A 26,480-nucleotide genomic window follows, 5' to 3' on the forward strand; every position below is an offset into this window, starting at 1 on the left:
GAGGTGTGACAGAATCCAACATAGTCTTCAATTTCTCTTTTCTTCACTTTGGTCATAGTCCATTTTACTAGTTTTCCTAACTTTCCTGGCATTCCTCCTTGAGTCCCCTTTACTAACTTATTCGCTTCTACTTTGACTTTATTTGGTTTTTTCAAGCCTTAGTTCTTAGCCCCTTTCTCACTGTATTCATAAGTCAATTGCAGGCACTCCTGTGACTTTGACTGCATTTGTATGCTGTTGACTCTATGAATTATATCTCTAATTCAGATCTCTTCTTGGAGCTCCAGTGTAATACATCTAAATATGTAACACACATTCCCATGCGTAGCGCGTTGGCATCTCAAATTCATTATTTCCAAACCTAGTCATTCTCCAGTCTATTTCATTAATGGTATTATTCTTCATCTAGTTGGTAAGCCAGAGAAAAACCTGCAGCACTTTTTGACTGTATCAACTTAGTCACTGTATCAGTCAGAATCTAGTCAGGAAGTAGAAATTGTGCTAGGTATATCAAACAAAGGGAATTGATTACAGGGGATTGTTTACAAAGGTGTTCCTAAGTAAGGTAGAGGAACAAAAAAGGAGAATGTTGGAGAAGCAAAAAGAAAGAAGGGGTATTAAGTTCATGGAAATGAAGCTGCTCTTGGAGGCGCTTTTACTTGAAGTGCTGGAACTGTCAGAGAGGTGCTACCGCCACCAAGGTTTCCAGAGTCCCTTGCTGCCACAGCCAGCATCTGCATCCACTCTGAGCCTAAGCCAGACATACTTCATCCTGCCAGTCATCTCCCAGCGCTTCTTCTCATTGGCAGAACATAACAGGAAGTTGGCTGGCAGAGGAGTTTCGGAAATGTAGTTGGCAGGCTCCGAGCCCAGCATTACAGAGCCGACTGTAAAAAGTCAGGTCCAGGAGTAAAAGAAAACAGTCCTGGGTCCCAAGATATTACTTCCCATGTCTTGACCTTGGTGGAATACACTCATATAATTTTGTTTTGTGAATATAAATTTTGAATCCACATAAGGTTGAAGATTTAGGTTGACGATTAGAGACCATGATTTATATATTGTATATTCCTACTACATTCAATGAATGACTCTATGTGCATAGTATATATTGAGAAAATTCTTAAGAAATTGAATCTAAAAATGTCTTCTTTCCTTTCAAGTCTCTCACACGATGAACAGTGAGGCATAACAGTGACATAATTGAGGTTATAAAGTGAATTTAAACCTTAAGGTTGACAATAGGGTCTATAGCTCTGCAGCAAAGACTTACTGCCAATGGGATAAATAAACATTAATTGAAATCACAAAGTATCTATGAGTAAAATAAGAAATGAGGCAGGTAATACACTCAATTGGAACCTTCAGTATCATTTATAAAATGCCGAAAGTGAGTACATTTGTTTTATAATTCAATCTGTTTAAATCTTTTAGCAGTTGAAAATATTTTGTTCTTTTCTTGAAGTGAAATATGTCAGATTGAGAACTTGATTCTTGTGTGTGTGTGTGTGTGTGTGTGTGTGTGTGTGTTTTTCCATTGTCGGTTTAAAGAATTAATGCTGCTAGGAATTTAAATAAGGCCAGCTGATAACGATTAATAATGGTTGCTTCATATAGTCTTGCCAATATTATGCAAGTGGATGCTGATTAGACCAGAGTCAATTTATCTTTGTTATATTTTTGCTTGTGCTTCTGTAAATTGCTAGGGGGAAGACTTAGGTTGTTCCAAGTTCCACGACTTAACTTTTTGCCAATGTTTCCTTTTCCAGTCAGGACAATCATCTACCGTGATTGAGAACATTCATACTATTATTGCTGCAGCAGCTGTGAAATTTAATTCAGATCAGCTTAATCATTTGTTTGTTCTCATTCAGAAGGTATGTGTTCAGTCAGACATGCTTACTTTTAAATTTTCTTAAAACAAGCTCTTTTGTGGTCCTGAATACCCTTCCTCCCCACCAATTAGCAGTGTTTAAGTGTACTTTTCTTACGTTATTAATGTTTTTAGCTCAAGTTTAAAATTTCTGCATATTTTGCCAGTTTGATCGTGAAGCAATTCCTGTGTCTTTTCCATTCTACAGAGCTGGGAGACTGAGAGTGATAGAGTAAGACAGAAGCTATTGAGCCTGATTGGACGAATAGGCCGGGAAGCTCGCTTTGAGACCACTTCTGGAAAGGCAGGAGAATCAAATGGATTTTTCTAGCTACAAATGCTCAAAGCAGCTATTTGCGTATTGGCTGGCTGATTATATGTAATATTATTGTAGGTATTAGACGTACTCTGGGAACTGGCTCACCTTCCAACCCTGCCCAGTAGCCTTATTCAGCAGGCCTTGGAGGAGCACCTGACAATCCTTAGTGATGCGTATGCAGTGAAAGAAGCAATCAAGAGGAGCTACATCATCAAGTGCATAGAAGATATTAAGAGGGTTGGTTTCAGCTTTTATTTGATTTTGTTGTTAAAGCAACAGTATTCCCTGAGTAATTAGAGCCAAATAATTTTCCTCCCCTATTATGTAAATTAAACTAAATGCTGTATCTGGAAGCTCTTACCTTAAAGTACAAGATCGGGAAATTATAGGTATTGCTTTTACCAAGTCACTTATATTTCTCTTAAAATGAATTTTCAGCCTGGAGAATGGTCAGGTTTGGAAAAAAACAAGAAGGATGGATTCAAGGTAAGAATTTGCAGATGGAACCAACTAAAAGGTATACTAGTTTAATAATTTCCTTTAATAAATTACATCACAATTTTAAAATAATAGTATGTTTTAATGTTTCTTAATGTTCATATTCAAATTTGATGTCTAAAAATTTGTTTATGACCTATGCTTTATTAAAAGCTTGGGAGTTACTCCTAATGGGAAAACAAATCTAGGGTCACATTCAAAGAGTTAATTTTCTGAAATTAAAATTAAAATCTTCTAATTTTATGAAAAGTATATAAGAAGATTTTCAACTTAGTTTTTCTTTTTAAAATTAAATCTAAAGTATGCACAATTTTAATAAGTACAGTGGATTCTAAATAAATATTGTGCTTGTTTTTCTCCCATAAGGGAGAAATGGAGGAACAGTCATAGAATGAGAGAGAGAAAGGAAGGAGGTTCAGTCATCGATGGCACATAGTAGTGTTTCAGGTTCTTCATTTAGACATATTCCTAAAGTAATTCTATAGGCAAAGTCATTCAGTGAGTATCTGTTGCTGGGGCTTGATTTTAGAAGGCAGGGTTGGATAGTGACTTGTATAAGAGGGACTGGGACTGTAGGTTACTGTGAACTTCTGGACTTTCCTTGGAGGTGGTGGTTAGCAGATTGAGCGGTAATGATTGCAGCTCTCCAGTCCTTACGCCTCAAGCCTGTCCTCTGAGAAGGCTGATCACAGCGGCCAGCTCAGTGGACTGTGCTGCTGTTGTTGCAGCAGCACTAATTGGAGCAGTGTTGTCCTTTCACCTAGACCCTCAGGATGCCCAGACCAAACTTAAAGCCTAGCACCGGGAAGGCTTCCACTTTCTGATTTTCATTTTATTATTAACATAAGAAAAGTTTTGGTAGAATAACTAGTGGCTTAATAATTTCATTGGTAAAACACATTGTTTGACTTTTGTTAAGTATTTATTTAAAGGATCTTGGATACCGCCAACTAATTTTCATTGGTATATTAAGAGACTCTTAGCTCAATGGGCTTTTATTTCTTATGTTGTGTTTGATCATAAAGTTTAGTTGGGGGCATTGAAGAACTTTGTGTTTTGTATTTCTGATACTGAAATGTGACCAAGTGAATTTTCTACATGTAACCCAGCTTTAGAGATTTTAAAAGGTATTTGCAAACTGGAGCTGGTAATTCTCAGGTTATGAGGAATTTTTCTTTTAACTCAACAACATTGCTTTCTTTTCACTCAGATACAATTTGAATTTTCCCAGTTTCCTTAGCTCAGTGATTCAGATAATTTAGCAACCTCTCCTTATGATTACAATTCATCCATAGTTATTGAAGATGGTTAGAACCTTCAGTAGTAATAGTAAGAGGAAAAGGGTATCCATAGAAAAATGGTCTTTTCTTCTCAGCAACAGACACGTTTCTTTGTATATAAAAGGTCAAAGCTGAATGGACTTTCCCTTCTCCAGGGAAGTGGCGTTATGAAACCAGAATATCCCTCCTGACCATTATTCCTTCTTTGTTACAGCTAAGCATTACTTAGCTTTTCTAGTCAGTTGCATCACTGCATCTTTATTGCTTCTCTTTGCAGTCATTTCATTTATGTCTGTTGTTTTATAACAAAACTCAAAAAGTAAAAGAATTTTTGGAGTTATTTTGTGAGACTTGAAAGTAATATTCTTTCTTTTTTATTTCCCCACTGCTCCCAGTAAAGAAATTCTGGTGTACCATTATTTCATTCTAAACAATAATATCTTGCCTTTTATATAGCACTTTTCAGTTTACTAAGTGCTTTCATGGACTTTTACAAAGTACACATTGCTGAAGGGGGGCAGTGGGAAGATCAAAGCCCCCTGGATATGGCTCCAGGCAGGGGGGTGAATTATTTACTTCCACTAAAGGTGTTTTTCTATGCTATGCCCTTTCCTGCCAGGCAGCAAGGTGGGCTGACTGGGGATTATGTCTCCCTGCCAGGCTACACAGAAACTAAGCAAAGGGTAAGACAAGATCACCCACTTCTTACTCCCCTCCCGCCCTCAGCTACCTCTATTCCCCCAACTGATTCCCCTTCCCTCTGCTTTTGATATTCTTAAAATTCCCAAGTTCCACTGTTGTGTTCAGAAATTCTGACCGTGATTTCCTAACTTTATTTCTGTAGATTCTGCAGGGTACCCTCAGCTCCCTTGGTCCTCTTTCCTTTGCTGCTTTTATACCTTCCACTGTCTACCCCAATCCTTCCCTCTTATTTCACTTCTTTTTTTCTTCAGTTAAAAAGTTTAAATGTACTCATCCAAAAACAAATTACTAAACCAAAAACAAAACAAAACAAAACAAAAAAAACTCATTTTTCCTCAATTAGTTGTATCTGCATATTCCTTAAGTTGTTTATCTTCAGGCCACCTACCACAGTGCCTGACGGGCTTTTAGCAAATATTGGTTTTCTTCCTCTTACCTCCTCCCCTTCACCCTGTGAGGACACCAAAAGCCTCACGTAGCCATAGCTGAGTTGCTGCTACTTAATAAAACACATAACCGAAAATAAAAGTAGCAAAATGTCCTCAGTACAGATACTTTCACGTGATATGGTTAGTACAGGAGGAAATACTTTTAGAAATTGTCCTCCCAAGCAAAAATTTTTGCTGTGGTCCTAGATAAAAGGGTAGGTCTGGAAAAACAAGACAGAAGAGGAAGTGGGGATGTTCAACTTTGAGAAGAGAGAACTCAAGAAAATATGAACGCTTTCTTTAAATACTTAGAGCATTGTCATAGAGAAGTTTCATTCAGCTTACTTTTTATGTCTCCTAAGAAGTTATGCAGAAGCATGTTTCAGTATCAAGGAACTTTTATGTGAGAACAGTCTGAAAACAGAATTCAGTCCCTTCTGAGGTAGTGAGTTCCTCATCATTGGAAATAGTAAGTCAGTCGTTGTATAAAAAATGAATAAATATAATTTAGGCATAGGTTTGCAGGCTAAACCAATTGACCTCTAGGGCTTCATCTAATGTTGAGTCCAATTTAGACATCCCATTAGCGCCTACTTATGAAACCTCCACTCTGTGACATTATCAGATATATTTGTTGTAATTTGAGAAGAGTAATTAAAATTTTTCTTATAACTTGTCACCATGTCATAGATAAGATGAAATAAATAACATCTTTCCTGTTTGCTAAACTTTAAAAGGGCTATATTAGAAATAATTCTTAAATTTTAATTTTATGGACTTTTTCTTTGAATTTTATTGTATAACAAGTTACCTTCAAAGGATAATTTTCAATATTAAATAAAAATAGTGTTACCATAATTGACTTAATTGGCCATCATGATACTTTTTAATATATTTGCTTATTGTTGAAGAGTTCATATTTATGTCCCAATTTTGTAATCCTTTTGGGAAGATATCTGTTTGGATATGAACCTTACAGTTTTTATTACTGTCATTTTGCAACGTGTAGCAAGAAATAGTCTAGCTGGTCTCACTACGTAGTTGGCCTTTAATATATACCTTATTTCTGTGATTCTAAGATGCCAGTGATTGCAGCCTGCATCTCAGATTTAATAAGCTTGCGAAGAAGAAAAAAAGAAACTGTCCATTTTGCAGTTATGGACCATTGGTTTAGATTCTTAATGAGAGGTTGAGCCTAAGCCTTTTTTTGAACAATTATGAACAGCTTCATGGGAGCACACTGCTTTGCCTTGTATGTAGTAATGCTTTGGACCTTTCTGAAATCTTTAAGATTGGCTGTATAATTTTGAGGCATGTTGATGAATATGGAGTTTTGTGTGCTTGTTCTATTTTGTAAAACTCAAGCTGCTTTTTTTCATGATTGAGTTATGTACACTACAAGTTAAACACCTTCTCTTGAAATAAGGTGCAGCTTAGGACAGAGAGATATTTAGTGTTGAGTGGTACAGCCCTTCACAGGGTATAAGTCTGTCATGCCAACTTCTCCTGGCTTTGGAAAATGCTTTAGTGTGAGACCACTGTTCTATTTTAATTATGTTGATGGACACAACTGGTTAGTTAGTGCTGCATTATAGTGTAGTATTTTTTATAACATTTAAGTAACATATTAGTGATCCAAATTTAAGTGAGAAAGCCATTCTTGTTTGGTACTACCTATACCAGGTAACAACTAAAATGACAGGTAGATGAACAAATACCTTTTGTGTCCAGCTAAGTTTGCACATACTCAGGTAAGCACAGCTATATAAAAACTTACTCCCCTGTGCCTAGTGGCTAGTGAGTTTCTTTTGACATAATTGTCTAATGTGTCAATTTCAGAAATGTTAAAATATATGAAATCTTTGTCTTAGAATCTAGGAAATATGGTATTTGCTGATTGAGGATTGGCTGATCTCTATGAGGCAAGGAAAAAACTATTGTGTGACAATAACACATTTACATATTCAATAGTGAGATGTTTCTCTACAAAGACAACAAAAGTGTATTTCCCCTCCACAAGGGTCTTCATCTTATACTAAGGTTCAGTAGAACAAGGAGGCTTTAAAATGAAAAATTCAGCCTCTGAAGAATGCTGAGGAGTTAAGTTTTTACTCAGCTTTTTGGTTAGAGATTTAATAGTCATGTTTTAACTGAAATTCTTACCAATTTTGAAATTTCATAGTTTGAAAGATGCTATTTATTAAAAAGTAGTTGTCTTTATAAAGAGTATTACACGAACAGTAGACTTTTTAGATCTGTACTATGACGATCTGGATTGTCATATACCAGTTTCAGAAATAATATATTTGAAAGTGTTTTGAAAAATGTACAGTGTAAGTATAAAATGTCTGTAATAATAAAAGTAGAATTACCTCTTATGAAAATGTTTTAACTAGGAAATACAGATTATGAATATTTTCTTTAATATTTAGACCATTATTGGTGTCTTGATCATGTCATTGGTATCTTAATCATATAATCGTAGAAAGCAATATTCTTACTCCATTTTACTTACCATGCAGTTCAGTATTATCCAAGTTAAGCTTTGGCCATCAGTTTATTTTGTGTCAACATGACTTAGCAGCCTGTGCTACTTAATCTGTCCTCTGAAGTTGCTAATTCCTTGTCTGTTTTTTGCTGATGTACCCCTGTACATTTACTGTCACTTCACATCCACTCCTGTTTGCAGTTCTTGGCTTTAGGAAATTGCATGCAGATTAAGAAGTTGAAGACTGAATTATGAGTGCATGGAGATAAGCTCTAAATGGTCAATATAAAGAGTAAAATAATAAAATGTGTAACAAACCTGATTGACTTGGAAATTTTGTATAGCTAATAAATGAATCTCCTGTTTATTTCTAAATTTAATTAATGTAACTTCTTTTTAACTCTAGTCATCTCAGCTTAATAATCCTCAGTTTGTATGGGTGGTACCAGCTTTACGTCAGCTCCATGAAATTACTCGCTCATTCATAAAACAAACTTATCAAAAGCAAGACAAGGTAAGGGTATAGCTATTTTTTATTATTATACAGTTACTGGCATAACTTTTATAATAACAAACTATGGCTAAAATTGCTGAGTTTATAGTCACTATCTTTATGTTTATTAATGTAATTCACTTACATCATTTAATAATCTTGAGTTTAAGCATCATTCTGCTTTCATTTCTGTGGAGCTTTTTTTTTTTTTGGTATCTCCTTAACTCATTTTCTTTTTATCTGCTTAATTTTGAAATAGTTAAACCAGTTTTTAAAAGTTAGAATGGCATTTTAAAAATTGGTTTGAAAAGATTAAAAAGCTTGTCGCTTGTTTTGTATCATAAAAAGATTAGTTTGCTTAAAGTACTAGAGTTTCCTCAGTATATAGACATGGGAAGAACCATCCAGAAAAGTATACAGGAAGTGAAATAGTTATTTTTAAATAACTTTAAACTTTTAAATAACTTTTAAATAGCTTTTAAAAAAAAAAGGAATATTTTTTAGATGGAAAATGTTAGTAGTTTATTAATTTTCTAGTAAATGTACATACCAGATTGATTTTGTTTACTTTTGTGTAGGAAATATGAATGAGGAAATTCTTATGTTTGGTTTGTCTCATCTAGGACTACATCTTTAAATAGCAGCTTGTATTAAACCAACAAAATAACTGCAAATTCTCATTACCACTTTTCTTTTTGTTATTTTCGCCAAGAGCATTATTCAAGACTTGAAGAAAAATTTTGAAATAGTGAAATTGGTAACGGGAAGTTTGATCGCTTGTCATCGGCTTGCAGCTGCTGTGGCCGGGCCTGGAGGCTTAAGTGGTTCTACACTAGTGGATGGCCGGTACACTTACCGGGAGGTATCAGGCCTTGTGTTTTTGCTTCATGATTTACAACATTCATTGGACCTTTTTATACTTTTACTATAAAAAGAATTTTTGTTAGCTGTAACTATAAAGAGGTTGTGTGAGGTATCTTTGTAGTGATGAAACAATTTTGTATCTTGATGTTTGTGAATTATCTTTCATATGATGAAGGACTAAACATCTTTTTCTTTGTTTTTGATCTGAAATAATAATTGCCAATTCAGTGGATAATGGGTTTTGTTTTCCAAATCAATTGATCAGCAATATTATAGTTTTTTTAAAAATTAGGAAAAAATTTGTTTTTTCCTAATTGTGAAATTAGGAAAGTTGTGAGTTTGTAGTGTTTTACTCTGAGATTACTGAAATTACATTTTATTGACGTCCAAAATCAACCGAATTTCTAATAGACTTGAGATAGATAGCTGCTATTACATTGTACTATCAACTTGTAAACAGAATTCTAATATTTACTTTACCCTAAATTATATGAAAAAGGATTAAGTAAAACTGTTGTTAAAACTTAAGAGTTTTGTTTTGTTTTAATGTTGCTTTTAGGAATGAATGCCTGGAGTTAACTAATTAGCATTATTTCTTTTTGCAGTATTTAGAAGCACATCTAAAATTTCTGGCGTTTTTCTTGCAAGAAGCTACTCTGTATCTGGGCTGGAATCGTGCCAAGGAGATCTGGGAGTGTCTTGTAACTGGCCAGGATGTTTGTGAATTAGATAGAGAGGTAAGAAGATGGTAGTGTGGATAAAGTAAGGCAGAAATATTTAAATATTTCACTTTTTCTGAAAAGTGTTTTCACATCTTCTAAACACTTTTCAGTTTATATAAGCATAAATAGTATGGGCCAAGAACTGTAAGTGCTGAAAAAATGTTTTATATAACATGTATTCATGATAAAAATAAATGTATGAGTTCTTTGGTAATTTTGATACCATTCTGGATAAAATACCAAGTTTAACCAAATGAGTATAAAGAATTCTAGATATATTTAAGTTTTTTCCCCTCCATATGAAACTAATTTTAAATTATCAACAGAAAACTTGAGTTCCTATAATGATGTTGCACCCCAAAAACAGTAAAGAAGAATTGGTACCTGGCCAAATTTTTTTAAACTATAATTAAACAGCCAAAGATAGATTAAATCAGAAACAAAACACCTGTCTTGATGTTTTCTAACAGTGAATTTCATTTTCCTCATCTTATTTGACAGAATAATGTTAACTACTTCCTAGACTTGTCGAAAGGCTTCACTATTGTGATAGTGCCTGGCGTAAGCAGGCAATAAATGTTGATGGAAAAACCCAAGTATAAAATCCAGTGAAAAGTATGAGTAGATATTTTCATTATCTAGAGGAAAGATTGCTAGTAACTGCTTCATTTAATTTCAGAATTCCAAGCATTTTAGCTTTGAGTGGTATTTTGACAATATAAACATTTGAAGTATTAAAATAATTTATCTTTACTTTTCCAGTTTGGAATATGTATGTGCCTGAAATGGATCTTAGTTACAGGGTAATATTTGTCTTATTCCACAGATGTGTTTTGAATGGTTTACAAAAGGGCAGCATGATCTCGAGAGTGATGTTCAGCAACAGCTCTTCAAGGAGAAAATTCTTAAATTGGAGTCATATGAAATCACTATGAATGGTAGGAAAAAACTTAAGATCATTTTTTTTCAGTACTTTTAAGTAAGAAGTGTTATTCTTTCCTTTACTTTTAATCCTCCTTCCCAGAAGCAACTAAACAGGAATATCATTCTAGAATTTTTCATGTACATATAAAGACATATTTAGTACTCAAATTCCTTTTTACATGAATGGTATCTTATAATTAGTTTTTAAATCATATGGCCTGCTAGGTCAAATTGCCAAATTGTCTTTTTAAAATTTCCTAGTACAAAAGGATTCATTAAGGTAAAAATGTATCAAAGTATAGAAATCCTCCTTTCAGGTGTTTCTTTTCATTGAATTTTTAAATTGAGATATAATTTACATACCATAAAACTCACTTTTTAAAGTGTACAAATGGTAGCTTTTAGTATATTCACAAAATTATGTGACCTTCACTCTGTTCCAATCCGAGAACATTTTCATCACCCCAAAAATAAACCTATACCCATTAACAGTCACTTTCCATTCATTTTATCCAGCCTCTAATCTATCTTCTGTCTTTATGGATTAGCCTAATCAGAACATTTTATATGAGTGGAATCATCACTGTGATCTGTTGTCTCTGACTTCTTTCATTGTATTAAGGCATAATGTTTTCAGGGTTCGCCCAGGTCATGGCAGGTATCAGCACTTCGTTCCATTTTATGGCTTTATAATATTCCACTGTGTGGGTGTACCATATTTTATTTATCCACTCATGAGCTAATGAACATTTTGATTATTGCCCCTTTTTGGGTGTTATGGTTAATACCGCTGTAAACATTCATGTACAAGTTTTTCTGTGGGTATTAGTTTGCATTTCTCTTGGATGTATATCTAGAAGTCAGATTGTTGTGATATGTAATTAACCTTTGAGGAACTGCCTGTTTTGCAAAGTGCCACACTATTTTGTAATTTTGTAATCCCACCAGCAATATATGAGGGTTCCAATTTCTTCACATCCTCACGAATACTTGTTATTATCTGCCTTTTTTTATTTTAGACATCCTAATGGGTATAAAGTGGTATCAGAATTTAATGGGTGTTTTTTTGATTTGTTTGTTTGAGATGGAGTCTTGCTGTGTCGCCCAGGCTGGAGTGCAGTGGCATGATCTTGACTCCACCTCCCAGGTTCATGTGATTCTCCTGCCTCAGTTCCCGAGTAGCTGGGATTATAGGCACATGCCACCACACCTGGCTAATGTTTGTATTTTTAGTAGAGGCAGGGTTTTACCATGTTGGTCAGGCTGGTCTCAAACTCCTGACCTCAGATGATCCGCCTGCCTCAGCCTCCCAAAGTGCTGAGATTACAGGCTTGAGCCACCACGCCCGGGCAAATCTAATGGTTTTAATGTGCGGTTCTCTGGTGACTAATTATATTCAGCATCTATTTATATGTGCTTATTGGCCATTTGTTTATATTCTTTAGAGAAATCTTAAAATCTTTTGCCCATTTTAAAATGGGTTTGTCTTTTAATTGTTGAGTTGTAAGAGTTCTTTATGTATTCTGGATACTAGCTCCTTATCAGATAGTTGATTTGCAAGTATTTTCTTCTATTATGTGAGTTGTCTTTTCACTTCCTTGTTAGTGTCATTTGAAGCACTTAATTTTGACTATATCCGATTTACTAATATTTTCTTTTGTTGCTTCTGCTTTGGTACCATATCTAAGAAACCAATGCCAAGAGTCTTATGGTTTTAGTTCTTGATCCACTTTGAGTCTTTTCATTGATTATCTGTGTTACCTAGAGTACATGAATTTATTTGGCATTTTATAATTACAGGTTTTAACTTATTTAAAACTTTTTTTGAAAATGTGAATCTTTGTGATCATCGATTGAAAAGACAAGGAGCTCAGTTGGTAAGTATGTTATTCTCAAATCTAGAGAGTTTGGATAATCTAGTATAATTTGATATTCAGCAAAACAAAAACAAACGAAAAAAAAGTGTTGAGAGATAACATGGATTTTTTTTTTTTAAAGAACAGCATCTCCTTGACTGCCAGTTTCTACCTTGATGACAGAGCTTCTCCTAGAGTGTAAGGGAGGCTCCTACCTGCACTACCATGCCTCACCAGCTACCTGGGAGGACACCAGTCCCTCCTCACATCTTTCTGTTTCTGGCTGATCTAGGGACAGCCAGTGGCCTCCTGTGGCTACATGAATGCAGAGCAGGGATAGTTCACCTAAGCTTCCAACTCCTCAGATCCAGCAATTCACATGTACCTAAAAAAGCAAGCGCAGTCTTCGTCCTGGGATCACAATGGCAGGGATTTGGGGAGAAAAATTCAGGAATAGACAGGCAGGAAAACTAGGATGTACAGCTTATGTTTATATTTACACATACCCCTTTGGGGGAAAAGAAAAAAAGGCTTATTAACTCTTTTTCTACATCCTTTTTATTCAAGACATGACTTCCTGGGTGGTAAGAGTTTTTACCAGATCTTACAAGCTCTGGGTCCTGCTGTTGCCTACTGAGCTTTAGAAAGACCAGATTGAGCCCCAAGAATTAGTGACCACTTCTGGCTTGACTGTGTTTCCTTTTGAAGAAAAGCTCCTGAAGATGGTGCCCATCTCACTCCTCCTCTATTTCTGCTTCAGTAGCCTGTCGGGCTGTGTGTCCAGTTTGGGTCTAGGGATGTCTGAAGAGATATCTCCATACCTATCCTGGTTCCCATGGAATTTGCCCAGTGCTTCTGTGGTTGGTTGCTTTTTAAAGTTCCACATCAGTATAATATTATTTTCATATAGCTGAGGTTTTGCAGCCTTAATTCGTATTGAACTGAAGAAGTGTGGACTCATGATGTAACAAAATAATTGTCTGTGGTTTTGTAATTTTGTGATCCTGATATGCTTTATAATTTTTCTTCTTTTGAACAGTATGTAGAAAAGCTGGAATTGATAGGAATGGATTTCATTTGGAAAATAGCCATGGAATCACCTGATGAAGAAATTGCTAATGAAGCTATTCAGCTAATCATAAACTATAGTTACGTTAATCTAAATCCTAGATTAAAGAAGGTAGGTATCTAAGGAAAGAAGTTACCCATACACAAGAAAGCAGAAAATTATATATATATTTTAGTGATAAGCTATGATCCTTGGCATGACCAAAAATTGGCTTATTTTGATATTTTGTGCTGAATAATGATTACAACTAAATGTCAAGGACTAATTGTAATTTCCATATACTCTTTCAGGATTCAGTATCTTTACATAAGAAATTCATTGCTGATTGCTACACAAGATTAGAAGTGAGTAGCAAATTTTATTTAACCTCTCTTTGAGGTAAATTTTTTTTTTTTTTGTAATTTTATCTTTTTAGATAATTTATAATGTTGATGTTTGTGGCTGGATCCTATTGAAGAATTTATCAATAGTACCATATTGTGGCATAGGGAACAGATGTTTGCCCAATATATAAGTGTACTTTATAGGAAATCTTTCTCCCTCTCATCAGCTGTTTTCCCCACTCCATCCACCTTCCTCCCCTTTTGGAGTATAGGAACTATCTTCAGAAAATAGGTTGTCTATACATTCCATGTTTGTAATAGAATCTTTTTCTCTTTTTTCTTTTTCCGTTCAGGAATTTTATACAAGCACTGCTTCTTTTCTTTTTTTTTTTACTTTATGTTTCACCTAGTTATACCATAAATGTTATTAAAGGCCACAGCAGGACAGTTAGTAGTAGGTGGTATCGGTTGTCTTTGTCCATTAGAAGCCTGCTGTGTAATGCTACCTCACATGTATCTCTTTTATTTGTAGCATGACGGTTAAAGCATTAAACATTCATATTCAGTTGATATGCTTAAGTTTCATATCTAATCAAAAAATTCCAAAAGCCTAAAATGCTACTGCCTCCCAACTCCAATAAGTTAAACTTTCTGATGATAAGTATGTGCTAGAATATGTACAGTATTTCCCTAATTGTGACTTCTATCCAAATATGTCATTATAAAAAAATATTCAAGTATTCAAATACCCTTTATGAGGTCCCATGTAAGTATTAACATATGTATGTAGGGCACTAGTTCTCAGCTGGGGCTTATTTTGCCTCTGGGGGTCATTTGGTAATATCTGGAGACATTTTTGGTTGTCACAACTAGAAGCATCCTACTGGTCCCTAGGTAGGTAGAGGCCAGGGATCCTGTTAAACATCTGGCAATGAATGCCCAGGCCAGCCCTCTGCAACAGCAAATTATCCTGTCCAGAATGTCATTAGCGTCCAGGTTGAGAAACCCTGATAAAGAATGACTGTTTGGTATCTTTTAGGCAGCCAGTTCAGCACTTGGTGGCCCCACTCTAACACATGCTGTGACCAGAGCAACAAAAATGCTTACAGCAACTGCCATGCCAACTGTAGCAACCTCAGTTCAGTCTCCTTATAGGTAAGTGATCAGAAGTGAAAAATACACAACACACATACGTCAGTTTTCTTAAATGGTACTTTTTATGTAGGTTTCTGAATTATTGATTTCCTCATTTTGTATCATAATTTTTGCAAGCTGTCATAATCCTGAGAATTACATGTTCCCCATCATACACCCCTGAATCTGTGTCTCTTTGGAAGTTCTCTGTGTAGGTCATCACCAGAACCACCCAAGTACTGCCCTGTGCCTACCCTTCTACCTGGTGGACAAGTCTTCTTGTTTTAGTTTTTATTTGATTCATTTTACTTTTATTCTATGTAGTATGAATAACTTACTGTTTAGAATGGAATACACATACATTGTATGAAGATTAATTTTTTTCAAGTTTAAAATATTTACTTAGGCTTTTCTCCTTGAATACTCAAGCTCAGAGCATTAATAGGGTAAGCAGAATGAAGTGGAAGATGATTAATTAAAATTATGCATTATAGTATAATCATAAAATATTCAAATAATAAAAGTATTTTTCAAAATAATTTTTAGTGAGAACTTTATCCCTCAATGTTTGTGTTAAAACTTTAAACTGACATTGTCTCTTTTTTTTTTTTTTTGTACATTGTCTCTTAATCTATTACATTGCTGTTATTTGAGTTTTCAGTTATTATTGATGAAATCTTTTTTTTTTTTTTTGAGGCGGAGTCTTGCTATGTCGCCCAGGCTGGAGTGCAGTGGCGCGATCTCGGCTCACTGCAAGCTCCGCCTCCCGGATTCACGCCATTCTCCTGCTTCAGCCTCCCGCGTAGCTGGGACTACAGGCGCCCGCCACCACGCCCGGCTAATTTTTTTTTTTGTATTTTTAGTAGAGACGGGGTTTCACTGTGTTAGCCAGGATGGTCTCGGCCTCCCAAAGTGCTGGGGTTACAGGCGTGAGCCACTGCGCCCAGCCATATTGATGAAATCTTGAGTTTAGCGTCTGCTGTAGTTCTTTGATGTCAGAGAACTACAGCAGACGCTAAACTCAGATTTCATGAATAGGAGGTATAAGAGAAACAATGCATAATTTGGAACGTTGTATGGAAGTAACTAAAATACTTCTGTGGGTTTCTTATGAGCCTCTACTGGTAAGCAGCACCACGTCATTGTTTCCCAGAAAACTGGCGAGTGCTCTGGGAAGGGCTTGCTCTCCGTACCTCACTCTGCTGCTGCCCTCTAGTGATGGGTACTCATAGAGTCTGTCTCTACTCTAGAGTGACTATTCTTATTCACAACTGAATAAGGGTATTCCTTTGCTTGTTAAAGCCTTCCTTTAAAAAGGGGAATCAAGGCAGTGAGTCCTTTCCCCCATTCTTCTTTTTCTTTTTTTTTTTCTTTTTTTTTTTTTTGAGATGGAGTCTCGCTCTGTCGCCCAGGCTGGAGTGCAGTGGCGCAATCTGGGCTGACTGTAAGCTACGCCTCCCGGGTTCACACCATTCTCCTGCCTCAGCCTCCCAAGTAGCTGGGACTACAGGCGCCTGGCACCACGCCCGGCTAATTTTTTGTATTTTTAGTAGAGACGGGGTTTCACTGTGTTAGCCAGGATGGTCTCGATCTCCTAACCTGGTGATCCGCCTGCCTCAGCCTTCCAAAGTGCTGGGATTACAGGCTTGTGCCACTGCTCCCAGCCCATTCTTCTTTTTAAAAATGACTTGAGTACTGTGTCACTATACTTCGTTAATATGAAGGAAGCCAATAAACTCAGCCTTCTCAGACTTCATTTTTAAATGGCAGAAATAATAATAGATTCAACTCATGATAAGAACACTAACATGACTTGCACATTCCTACATTCTTGGAAGTATATCTCAAATAGACTTTCATTTAAAATGTATATTAAGAATTCCCAATTACATGTTTGTAAGATGTAGTCCATCTCTATGACTCAGTTCCTTAATAGTTTATTTATCTGATAAATTAGAATGTAAGTGTATTTTATGTGCTTTTGGGTTAGGATGTCCAAACTCCTACTTCTTTAAATGACTATGCTTTTTGTTTTTTTCTCTTTACTAAGTGCTTTTTATTCTGAATCATTTCATATTTAGTGGACTACAGAGAAAAACCACATAATTTAAAATATTCTTATTACAAACTCTAAATAGGATTAATAAGAGTATATAGTTTCAAAGTTGAATTTGAACCAGAACATTGTTTATCTCATTTCACTAGTTTGGAAAGAACTTTTCAGATCCATAATTGTTCCAACTTGGGGTAGTGGGGTTTCTGTCATCTGTACAGTATTTCATAATACTGTCTGTGATTTAATTCATTATTGAGGCATAATTTAAAAACAGTTCACTCAATAGTTCACTCACTTATTATGGACTTAAATATTTTCTAAAAATTTTTCATCTGAATTTCAAGTTCTGGTTCTTGCCCATAGACTGGAATAATTTAGAACTCCATTAAATATATTTAATAGAACTGCTGAAATGTGTTTAATCAGCTGTTTTTAGAGTGAAATTTTTGGTACTGCTAATCAGCATACCAGACCAATTGTTAGAAAATGGTGGTACCTCTTTTCAGTTTTAGAAATATACCTCTTTGAAATATCTAGACTCTCGGGAATATAAAATGTTATAAATTAAGAGGACTTGGATTTTAATTTCTTAATGTTAATACATGCAATGTTCTCTTTAGTAAAGTATGGAGTTATGACTATATAAGCTGATGAATATTGCAGTCCGATTATTTCAACTGAAAAGTAAGATCCCATAAGTCTTCAACCAAAAGAGACCTCAGATTTCAGATAGCAACTTTTGTTTGTGTCATACTTACTGATTTGCATTTGTCTTCTAATTCTCAGGCAGTTCAGAACTTTGTCAGATTTCATGTGTTCACAGAATTGTATGTCATATTTTAGTTACAAGATTAATGAGAGTCAAACTCACTGATTTCATTCTTGATGAATTAATGGACAGATAGGCCTAGAAACCCAGGTCCTCCATTTGTGGAATAACTGTTTAAAGAATTAGAAAGAAGAAAGGAAGGGAAACATGGGGAGGTACAGGCTTCTCCCTTATTCCATCTGTATGCTACAGCTGTCAGCTGGTAGAACCACCTCCCCATTGGGTAAAAGGGAAGTTTAATCTTCGCAAATTTCAGTCCTTGACCACTGAGTGCTAACTGTTACTGTGGTTTTGGTGAAACAGACTAGAATTGAGGTCAGATCAGTAACTCACTTCAAATACATTGTAATACTTTTTTTTTAAATCTGTAGATCCACTAAACTTGTAATAATTGAGAGACTGCTGCTTCTGGCAGAGCGCTATGTGATCACTATAGAGGTAAGCCGCTTCCTTCTTTTAAGACACATGTTGCTTAGGCTGGGCTCAAGCCGTCTTGCCACCTCAGCCTTTCTAGTAGCTGGGACTTTAACACACCACCACACCCAGTTAGCCTCTCTTTTCTTAAGAAAGCATCTTCATTCATCATATGTACATAGGTATGTATTTCTGATGTGGTACTGTCCATCTGACCTGACTTATTTGTTTTTTAAGGATTTTTACTCTGTTCCACGAACTATTCTACCTCATGGTGCCTCATTTCATGGACATCTTTTAACTCTTAATGTTACCTATGAGTCTACCAAAGATACCTTCACTGTCGAGGTGGGTTTACATTAAGAACTATAGCCATTTTCATGTTGTCTTATTAGTTTCATAAAGCAGTCTTGATTGAGATAGCTACATAAATAATCATTCTAAAGGTTGTTTGGTAAACAGATGTAGAATAAAGACCTGAAATGAAACTGTGGGGTATAAGCAGATATATAAATAAATATTATATAATGTCAGGCAGTGGTGAGTATTATAAAGAACAAATAAGAGTAAAGTAGGATACATTGGTGAGGACGGTGATAAGAGGGTGATGGGAATGCACAAAATATTTTATTAAAAGTGGACAGGGAAAGGTCTCTCTGAGGTGGTGACATTTGAGCACAAACTTGAGTAAAGTGACAGGGTAAATGACGTTTGCTTGGGAGAACATTCCAGGCAAATGGAGGAACAGGTACAAAGGCAAGCAAGGTGGCTGGTGTGAGGGGAGCACAGTGAAAAAGGGAAAGAGTGGACAACACCGCAGTGGAAGAAGGGCTTGAGGTCTCATTCCATGCTTGATGGGGTGGAGGTGGAGTGTGGAATGGAACATTTAATTATAGCAGAAGGGAAGCCTCACGAGAGTAGGGGTTCTTGTTTTTATGTTCTCTGCTGTGTTCCCAGCTTCTAGAACAGTGCCCATTACCTAGTAGATGACCAGTTGTTTAAATGAATAAATAAATGAATTCTCTCACAACATGTTTAATTTTATTTTACAGGCTCACAGTAATGAAACCATAGGGAGTGTCCGGTGGAAAATAGCCAAGCAGTTGTGCTCTCCTATGGATAATATACAGATATTTACAAATGATAGCCTGGTAGGTTTAAATAAGCAGTTTTTATGAATAATAAATGATACAAATATTTAGCCTGATATGAATAATTTCCTCTTTTCCTCTCAATAATTAAGAAACCACTTTTTGCAGCTGACAGTGAATAAAGATCAAAAGCTACTCCACCAACTGGGCTTTTCTGATGAACAGATCCTTACAGTGAAGACTTCTGGCAGTGGGACCCCATCTGGGAGTTCAGCAGATTCTTCAACCAGCTCCAGCAGCAGCAGCAGTGGGGTTTTTAGTTCTTCATACGCCATGGAGCAGGTACTGGGTGATCAATTTCAATTTAAAAACAAGAACTTAACAATCACTGTCTTTTTGTGTTCAGCCCATATGGGTTTGGATGATGATATCCTTTTCTCTCAGACAAGTTCTGACTCTTCCAAACTGTATAACAAAGGCGGGGATTCAGTTGAGAGAAGAAGATAATATAATTTACCAGCCTTCTGAGTCAATCACTGAATGATTCTGCCTGGCCACTCACTGTCCTCTCATGCATCTCTCTCTTCATTGATTTTTTTTCCCCCTCTCTACTGGGTCATTCCCATTAGTGTTCAAGCATGTTGTGTTATTTCTTCCATCTTAAAAAAACTCTTCACCCCATTTCCACTTTAGTTTCTGCCCCATTCTCCTTCCAAAATCAGCAAAACTCCTTGAAACAGTTGTCTAAACTTCTTTCCAGCTTTTCTTTGACATCCTATCTTGATCTCTCTTGATAAGAATTAACCTCTTTTCAAGTTAGTCTGTCACCTCCACCTCTTAGTCCTTGTCTTCTTGGTGTTTTGTTGAAGCTGATACGTGTGGTCACTTCCCCCTTGGAACACTCTTCACTTGGCTTTCAGTACTTGTGTGACTTTCCACTGCCTCTCTGCCTGTTTGGTTTTTTTGTTTGGTTGGTTTTTTGTTTTTTGGTCTCCTTTGCCAATTTCTCTTCATCTCCCTGATCTCTGTACTGAGGAGTTCCCTGGCCCAATCTTTGGACCTCTCCTCTGTCTACAGTCATTCCCTTAATAATCTCACCCAATCTCCAGTCTCCGCATATTGCGTGTACATTGCTGACTTCTAGTTTTTAGCTTTAACCTGAAGTTCAAATAAATGGATCCATCCACTTAACATCTCTTAAGTGTCTACAAGGCACCCCAATCCTAATTTATCGCAAATTGAACTCCTTATACCCTTTTCCCCACTACCTCACTCCCACTCCAAATCTCTTTCTTGCTGTATCACAAATGATGACATCTCCAGTCTTCTAGTTGGCTCATGTCAGAATCTTTGGGTTCCTTCTTTCACACCCATGTCCATGAGCAAATTCTTGACTCCACCTTCAGAATGCATCGAGAATCCAGCTACTTTTTTCTGCATCCACAGCTTGCACACCAGTCTAGGCAATCACCATGCCTCACCTGGCGTGTTTTAATAGTATCCTAACTGCTCTCACAGTTTCTGCTCTTACACCAGTTCAGTCTCTTCGCTACAGGGCACCCAGTGGCCCAGGATCTTACTAAACATAAGTCAGATTGTACTACCTGAGTGGCTCCTGTCTCACTCAGAATAAGAGCAGTCTTTACTGGGACCTTCAGGGCCTTCCTAATGTGTCCCCCAGAGCCTCTCCAAGGTTGTCTCCTGTGAGCTTCTCCTCTCACCACTCCAGCCGCACTGGCCTCCACGTTGGTCCTCAAATAGCATGGTCTGTGAACTTGCTCTCCCCTGTGCCTAAACTGTTCTTTCCTGATATACAGGTGGCTCACTCTCACTTTCTTCAGCTTTTACTCATATTCTCAGGCAGCCTTCTTTGACTGTCTTATCTAGATTTTCAGCCTCTTTCCTATCCCTATGTCTTTTTATTTCCGTTCCCTACTTTATTTTTTCTTTAGCATACTGTGTATTTTATTTATCTTGTTTATCTCTCTCCCCCAATAAAATGTAAGCTCCATGAAAGCAGATTTTCTTCTGTTTTGTTCACTGCTGCATCCTCGACACCCAAAACAGTGCCTAGAACACGATAGATACTCAATCAGTATTTCAGTGACTTCATGTATTGGTTTGTTTTGTACCTTCTCTGTGTTGGGACTCCAGGTGTACAAAGCTGTGTAAGACTGTTCTGCTTTTTCGGCTTCTATAGTCTAGAAAGCAAGCTAATGTAAAATAAAGGTATTGAAAAGACATATACAGTTTTTTCCCCCTATGGTTATTATATATATTTCTTTAATTCCAAACATAAGACTTTGTGTGACTGCATCTTTTTAATTTACAGAGCATAAACCTTACTAGACAGATCAAAGAATTCTTAAAGTTTAGTGCAAGTTGAGTAGTCCTTTGAATTTTAGAATATTTGTATATACATAATGAGATATCTTGAGGATGGGACCCAAATCCAAACACTAAATTTATTTATGTTTCATATACACCTTATATACATAGCCTGAAGGTAATTTTATACAACATCTTAAGTAATTTTGTGCATGAAACAAAATTTTGACTGAGATCAGTTACATGAGGTCAGGCATGGAATTTTCCACATGTGGTGTCATGTTGCACCCAGAAAATTTCTGATTTTGGAGGATTTCACATTTCAGATTTTTGAATTAGGGATACTCAGCCTGTGTTGGTATTGTGGGGTTGTCAAAGTTAACTGTATTGAAAGATTGGGTGTGGTGGCTCATGCCTGTAATCCTAGTAGTTTGGGAGACTGAGGCAGGAGGATTGCTGGAAGCCAGGAGTTCAAGACCAACCTGGACAACATAGTGAGACCCCCATCTCAATTTTTTAAAAAATTATGTTTCATATATAACAAGAATTTTAAAAAGAAATCTCACTCAGAATGGTATTATAGCAGCTAAATAACAACAAAAACAATGTACATAGTATCTTCAAGTTTAATAATTTTTAAACTGTCTCACATTTATCCTGAATTTATTAAAAATCTTCCCACTTGTAAATACATTGTGTAATGATGTCCGATTTCTTATTCCTTATAACCAGAAAATAGTACTTTAATCATATCCGAATCTCTTTTATGCAGTTGCAACCATTTTGTCTTTTCTGATCTTTAGGAAAAAAACATGGTAACTTCTTTTTCTCAACTTAAATTACATATATCTAGTGTTATGTGTGAATGTAGATACATAAACACACTACTTTTGTTTTCACATCACTCACTCTGTTCTCTGCTAGTGAGCAGTCATTAGCTCAGTGGTGCCTGCTCTCCATTATATTAATTACTTATGCCCTCTGCTTTACTTGTCTTCTACTGTGCCTGCCTTTGTCATCTTAGTACCTTCACTGGCCGGTGGCCAGGATAAGGGAGAGCAAGTAGTACACACTAGAAGGTAGTGATCCCTCATCTATTATGTTCCAGTGTGGTGGTCTTCAGTACAGATGAGCACTGTGCTCATCTCAAGCTTTACGGTGACCAGCCTTTCAGAACTAGTATTTTTATTGCTTGTAAGTTTGATTAGGAAAGGAGAACATTCTTTTGTAAATTTGAATTTCTATTTTGCTTTTTTCCATCAGGAGAAATCCCTCCCTGGCGTAGTGATGGCTCTCGTATGTAATGTATTTGACATGCTTTATCAGCTCGCCAATCTGGAAGAGCCAAGGTAAATATAAATATTTGTGAGACTTGGGCAGAGAGAAAGTTACTAACATTAGGGAGCCAAGTCACTTTTCACTTGAAATGCATTTTACTTTATATTCCATGCAAATGGACTTTGTTATTAAACTATGGCTTATATGTAAAAAAAATTTCTATCTGAAAAACTTCAGGATAACTCTACGAGTACGGAAGCTTCTGCTCTTGATACCTACTGATCCAGCCATTCAGGAAGCCCTTGATCAACTTGATTCTTTAGGAAGAAAGGTATGAGTATTTTTGATAGTTATTTAACTAGCATGACAATTTTATATCACAGTTCAGTGAGTGAACATGCAACCTGAAATCACATCAAGGTCATATGATATCATCTTTCCCATACTGTTTTTTCTTCTTTTGAAAAATACCTTTGCCAGCCCAGTGCAGTGACTCACACCTGTAATCCCAACAATTTGGGAGGCCGAGGTCAGAGGATGGTTTAAGCCCCAGAGTTCAAGACCAACCTGGACAATGTAGGGTGACCCCATCTCTACAAATTAAAAAATTACCCTGGTGTGATGACATGTACCTGTAGTCCCAGCTACTGAGGAGTCTGAGGTGGGAGGATAGCTTGAACCCAAGAGGTCGAGGCTGCAGTGAGCCAAGATTATACATGCACTCCAGTCTGGGCAACAAAGTAATACTCTGTCTCAAAAAAAGAAAAGAAAAGAAAGAAAGAAATACCTTTGCCATAAATGGAAATCAGAACTTAATGTTGGCTTTTAAAGTGCCTATATAAAAGTCAATAATGACATCAGGTTTCGGAACTGGAAAGAACCTTTAATATCATCTACCTTTCCACCTCCTCATGTTATATATTAGGAAACCAAAGCTCAAAGAGATGAAGTTACTTGTCCCAGATCAGACTCTAGTTGTGATTCAGCTGAGAAGTTTTTCATTAGCTATGATGCCTCTTTGAATCTGATTGTTGCCTATGTCTGAGTTGCTTATATAAATGGATTACCATTTAATTTTTTCACAGTCGATATTTAAAGTTCATTTGTGTTAATTGTTAGAATGTTGTTCCTTAAGAGATTTATCTACATATTGATATTGTGTCTTATCTATAATACTGTTTAATTATGTTCTCAGAATAAATTCATGTAGAAAAAGTTGTTAGAACTGTATTTTCTATTTTATAATTCAGTGTTAGAAATTTAGGTCAGCTCAGTCATGTCATTTATTGCTTATAAATTAATTTGAAGGATAAGTGAACTAATGTAATTATAAAATATATCACTAGTATTAGCTTAACACATTTTTCAAGCCTACCACTTTAGCAGTCTTATAATTTTATTATCAATATTTAGAGATACAAATTTTAAACACAGAAGCAAATAAAAATGACCTTCTCAGTGTTGCTTAGAGTACATGCTCAGAAGCATTCATGTAGTATTTGAATCTTATTGAACGTTTAGAATTTGTATGATCAAGTTTGATGTTTTAATAGTTACAGAGTAATGTGGTTTTATGAAGTTAATTTTTAGAAAATAACATTGGTGTGGCTTATATTAAAGAGGGAAAGAATATTAGAACATGTACTAAGATCTATTTCTCTTTAATTTGTCCTTTTAAGAAGTTTACGTCTTTTTTTATTCTCTTCAACTTAGAAAACATTGCTGTCTGAATCAAGTTCTCAGTCCTCAAAATCTCCATCCCTGTCATCAAAGCAACAGCACCAACCAAGTGCCAGTTCAATTTTAGAAAGTCTGTTTCGATCTTTTGCCCCGGGAATGTCTACCTTCAGAGTGCTCTACAACTTGGAAGTAAGAAACCTAATTTCTTTCCGTTTCCTTTTGACAGATCTATTTGGATTTATAGATTCATGCTTTCAGATGTCAGAAATAAGTAAATAGGTTTCTGTTATGTGATGATTGGTTGAAAATTAGTTTTAAGAAATAGATTATAAATTGAAACTTTTTTGCCTTTGAATATGCAAAAGATTATTTTTATCACTACCTTAGCCCATTTGGGCTGCTATAACAAATCACCATAGACTGGATGGCTTAAACTGCAAGCATTTATTTCTCATAGTTGGAGTGTCTAGGGAGTCGAAGATCAAGACACTGGCAGATTCGGTGTCTGGTGTGGGCTGGCCTCCTGGTTCATAGATGGTACCGCCTCACTGTGTCCTCACTTCCAAAATAGGAATTTTAGGGGAATACAAACACTCAGTTCGTTGCAATTAGCCTCCCCAAAGGAAGCTTTAAACTAATACATTTAATTGTTTACTGTCTATAAGTCATGGTGGTAAAGGAACAGAGTTGAAAAAAAACAAGATATTCTCTCCAAGATCTTATGAGTAAGACATATGGAAGCTGGATATACTGAGTCTGGATGGCAGAGTATAAACAAAGCACTATGTGAAAGTGACCAACTGGAATCAGTTCTGCTCTTGGAGAGTAATAGGTTAGACCCTCATACCACTTTTGGTTTGAAGAAAATAAGGCCCTGAGTGATTTTGCTTTGTTTTAAGAAGTTATATCTAGGCAATAAAGAATCCATATCAGTGCCTAAGCAATCTTAATTATTATATCATGTATCTTAAGTATACAAAAGTCAAACTTTCTAAGAGGGTACGTGCATTTTTTCCAAGTTTCATTTCATTGACAATCTAATTGGGAGCATATAATTATAGTCCTTCATTTTCCCACTCGTTGCTTGTACAATGTGATAACTTTTCATACAAGCAGTATCTTATTGCTTCAGGGTGTGATGACATTTCATATTTGCCTTAATCATTCTTGTGAAAAGATATATTGGTCTAAAAAGGAAAAAGTACTTAGCAAATATTTTAAAAATTAAGCATGTCCTTGTTTAGTGTGAACATTTAAAAATATATGCAGTATTCAGCATGAAAACCATGTTCAAGGTTGAGTCATCCCTGTGTTTAAGAATTAACTTTATGAAATGTAGTAGCATTCAGTGTAGTATTAAGTTATAACAACAGCATGAAGTACCAAAGTGCTTTCTGTTTAGATTATATTTTACGCTTTCGTGCATACTGAGGAGACTTATTCAAAATGAAAATACTAACTTAGTGTTCACCCTGTTTAATAAACAGATGTCAAAAAATAAAATGTATGCGGTATTCTGAAACAGAAAATTGCCTAGGAATTTTTAGCCCATTTAAGTCTATAGAATTTGCATTTTGTGATTCCTGCCAGATCTGTCATTTGTTTTTAAATGATTATCTCCAAAAAGTTCAAGTGTAATTTTTAACACCCACATTTGATAGAAAAACAGAATGGTCCAACAATGGGTCAACTTGTCATCAACTATCTGAATTACATTATCTTAGAGCCATAGCACTGCAGTAGTAAAATACCTCTGGTATCATTTTAGGACTCCTGAGTAAGTGTGAATTCCTTTGATATTTTTTGTTTTGATTTAGATACACAAAACAGT

The 26,480-nt window shown here is 35.9% G+C and overlaps 1 protein-coding gene across 3 annotated transcripts in view; it reads left to right on the forward strand.

The window, feature by feature from the left end:
- USP24 (ubiquitin specific peptidase 24) overlaps positions 1-26,480 on the forward strand; it is a 147,310-nt gene that overhangs the window by 57,316 nt on the left and 63,514 nt on the right. For all 3 annotated transcript variants that reach the window (XM_038000483.2, XM_007978600.3, XM_038000478.2), the window contains exons 13-31: positions 1,770-1,877; positions 2,082-2,177; positions 2,268-2,429; positions 2,631-2,678; positions 7,995-8,102; positions 8,794-8,943; positions 9,551-9,682; positions 10,494-10,605; positions 12,392-12,468; positions 13,487-13,627; positions 13,807-13,860; positions 14,879-14,994; positions 18,230-18,296; positions 18,510-18,620; positions 19,325-19,423; positions 19,532-19,705; positions 22,955-23,040; positions 23,207-23,300; positions 24,683-24,838. In XM_038000483.2, coding sequence (XP_037856411.1) covers positions 1,770-1,877; positions 2,082-2,177; positions 2,268-2,429; positions 2,631-2,678; positions 7,995-8,102; positions 8,794-8,943; positions 9,551-9,682; positions 10,494-10,605; positions 12,392-12,468; positions 13,487-13,627; positions 13,807-13,860; positions 14,879-14,994; positions 18,230-18,296; positions 18,510-18,620; positions 19,325-19,423; positions 19,532-19,705; positions 22,955-23,040; positions 23,207-23,300; positions 24,683-24,838 — 2,091 coding nt within the window. The remainder of the gene's footprint in view (positions 1-1,769; positions 1,878-2,081; positions 2,178-2,267; positions 2,430-2,630; positions 2,679-7,994; positions 8,103-8,793; positions 8,944-9,550; positions 9,683-10,493; positions 10,606-12,391; positions 12,469-13,486; positions 13,628-13,806; positions 13,861-14,878; positions 14,995-18,229; positions 18,297-18,509; positions 18,621-19,324; positions 19,424-19,531; positions 19,706-22,954; positions 23,041-23,206; positions 23,301-24,682; positions 24,839-26,480) is intronic.

The sequence above is a fragment of the Chlorocebus sabaeus genome, chromosome 20 (assembly GCF_047675955.1).
Source record: "Chlorocebus sabaeus isolate Y175 chromosome 20, mChlSab1.0.hap1, whole genome shotgun sequence".
Classification (NCBI taxonomy): Eukaryota; Metazoa; Chordata; class Mammalia; order Primates; family Cercopithecidae; genus Chlorocebus; species Chlorocebus sabaeus.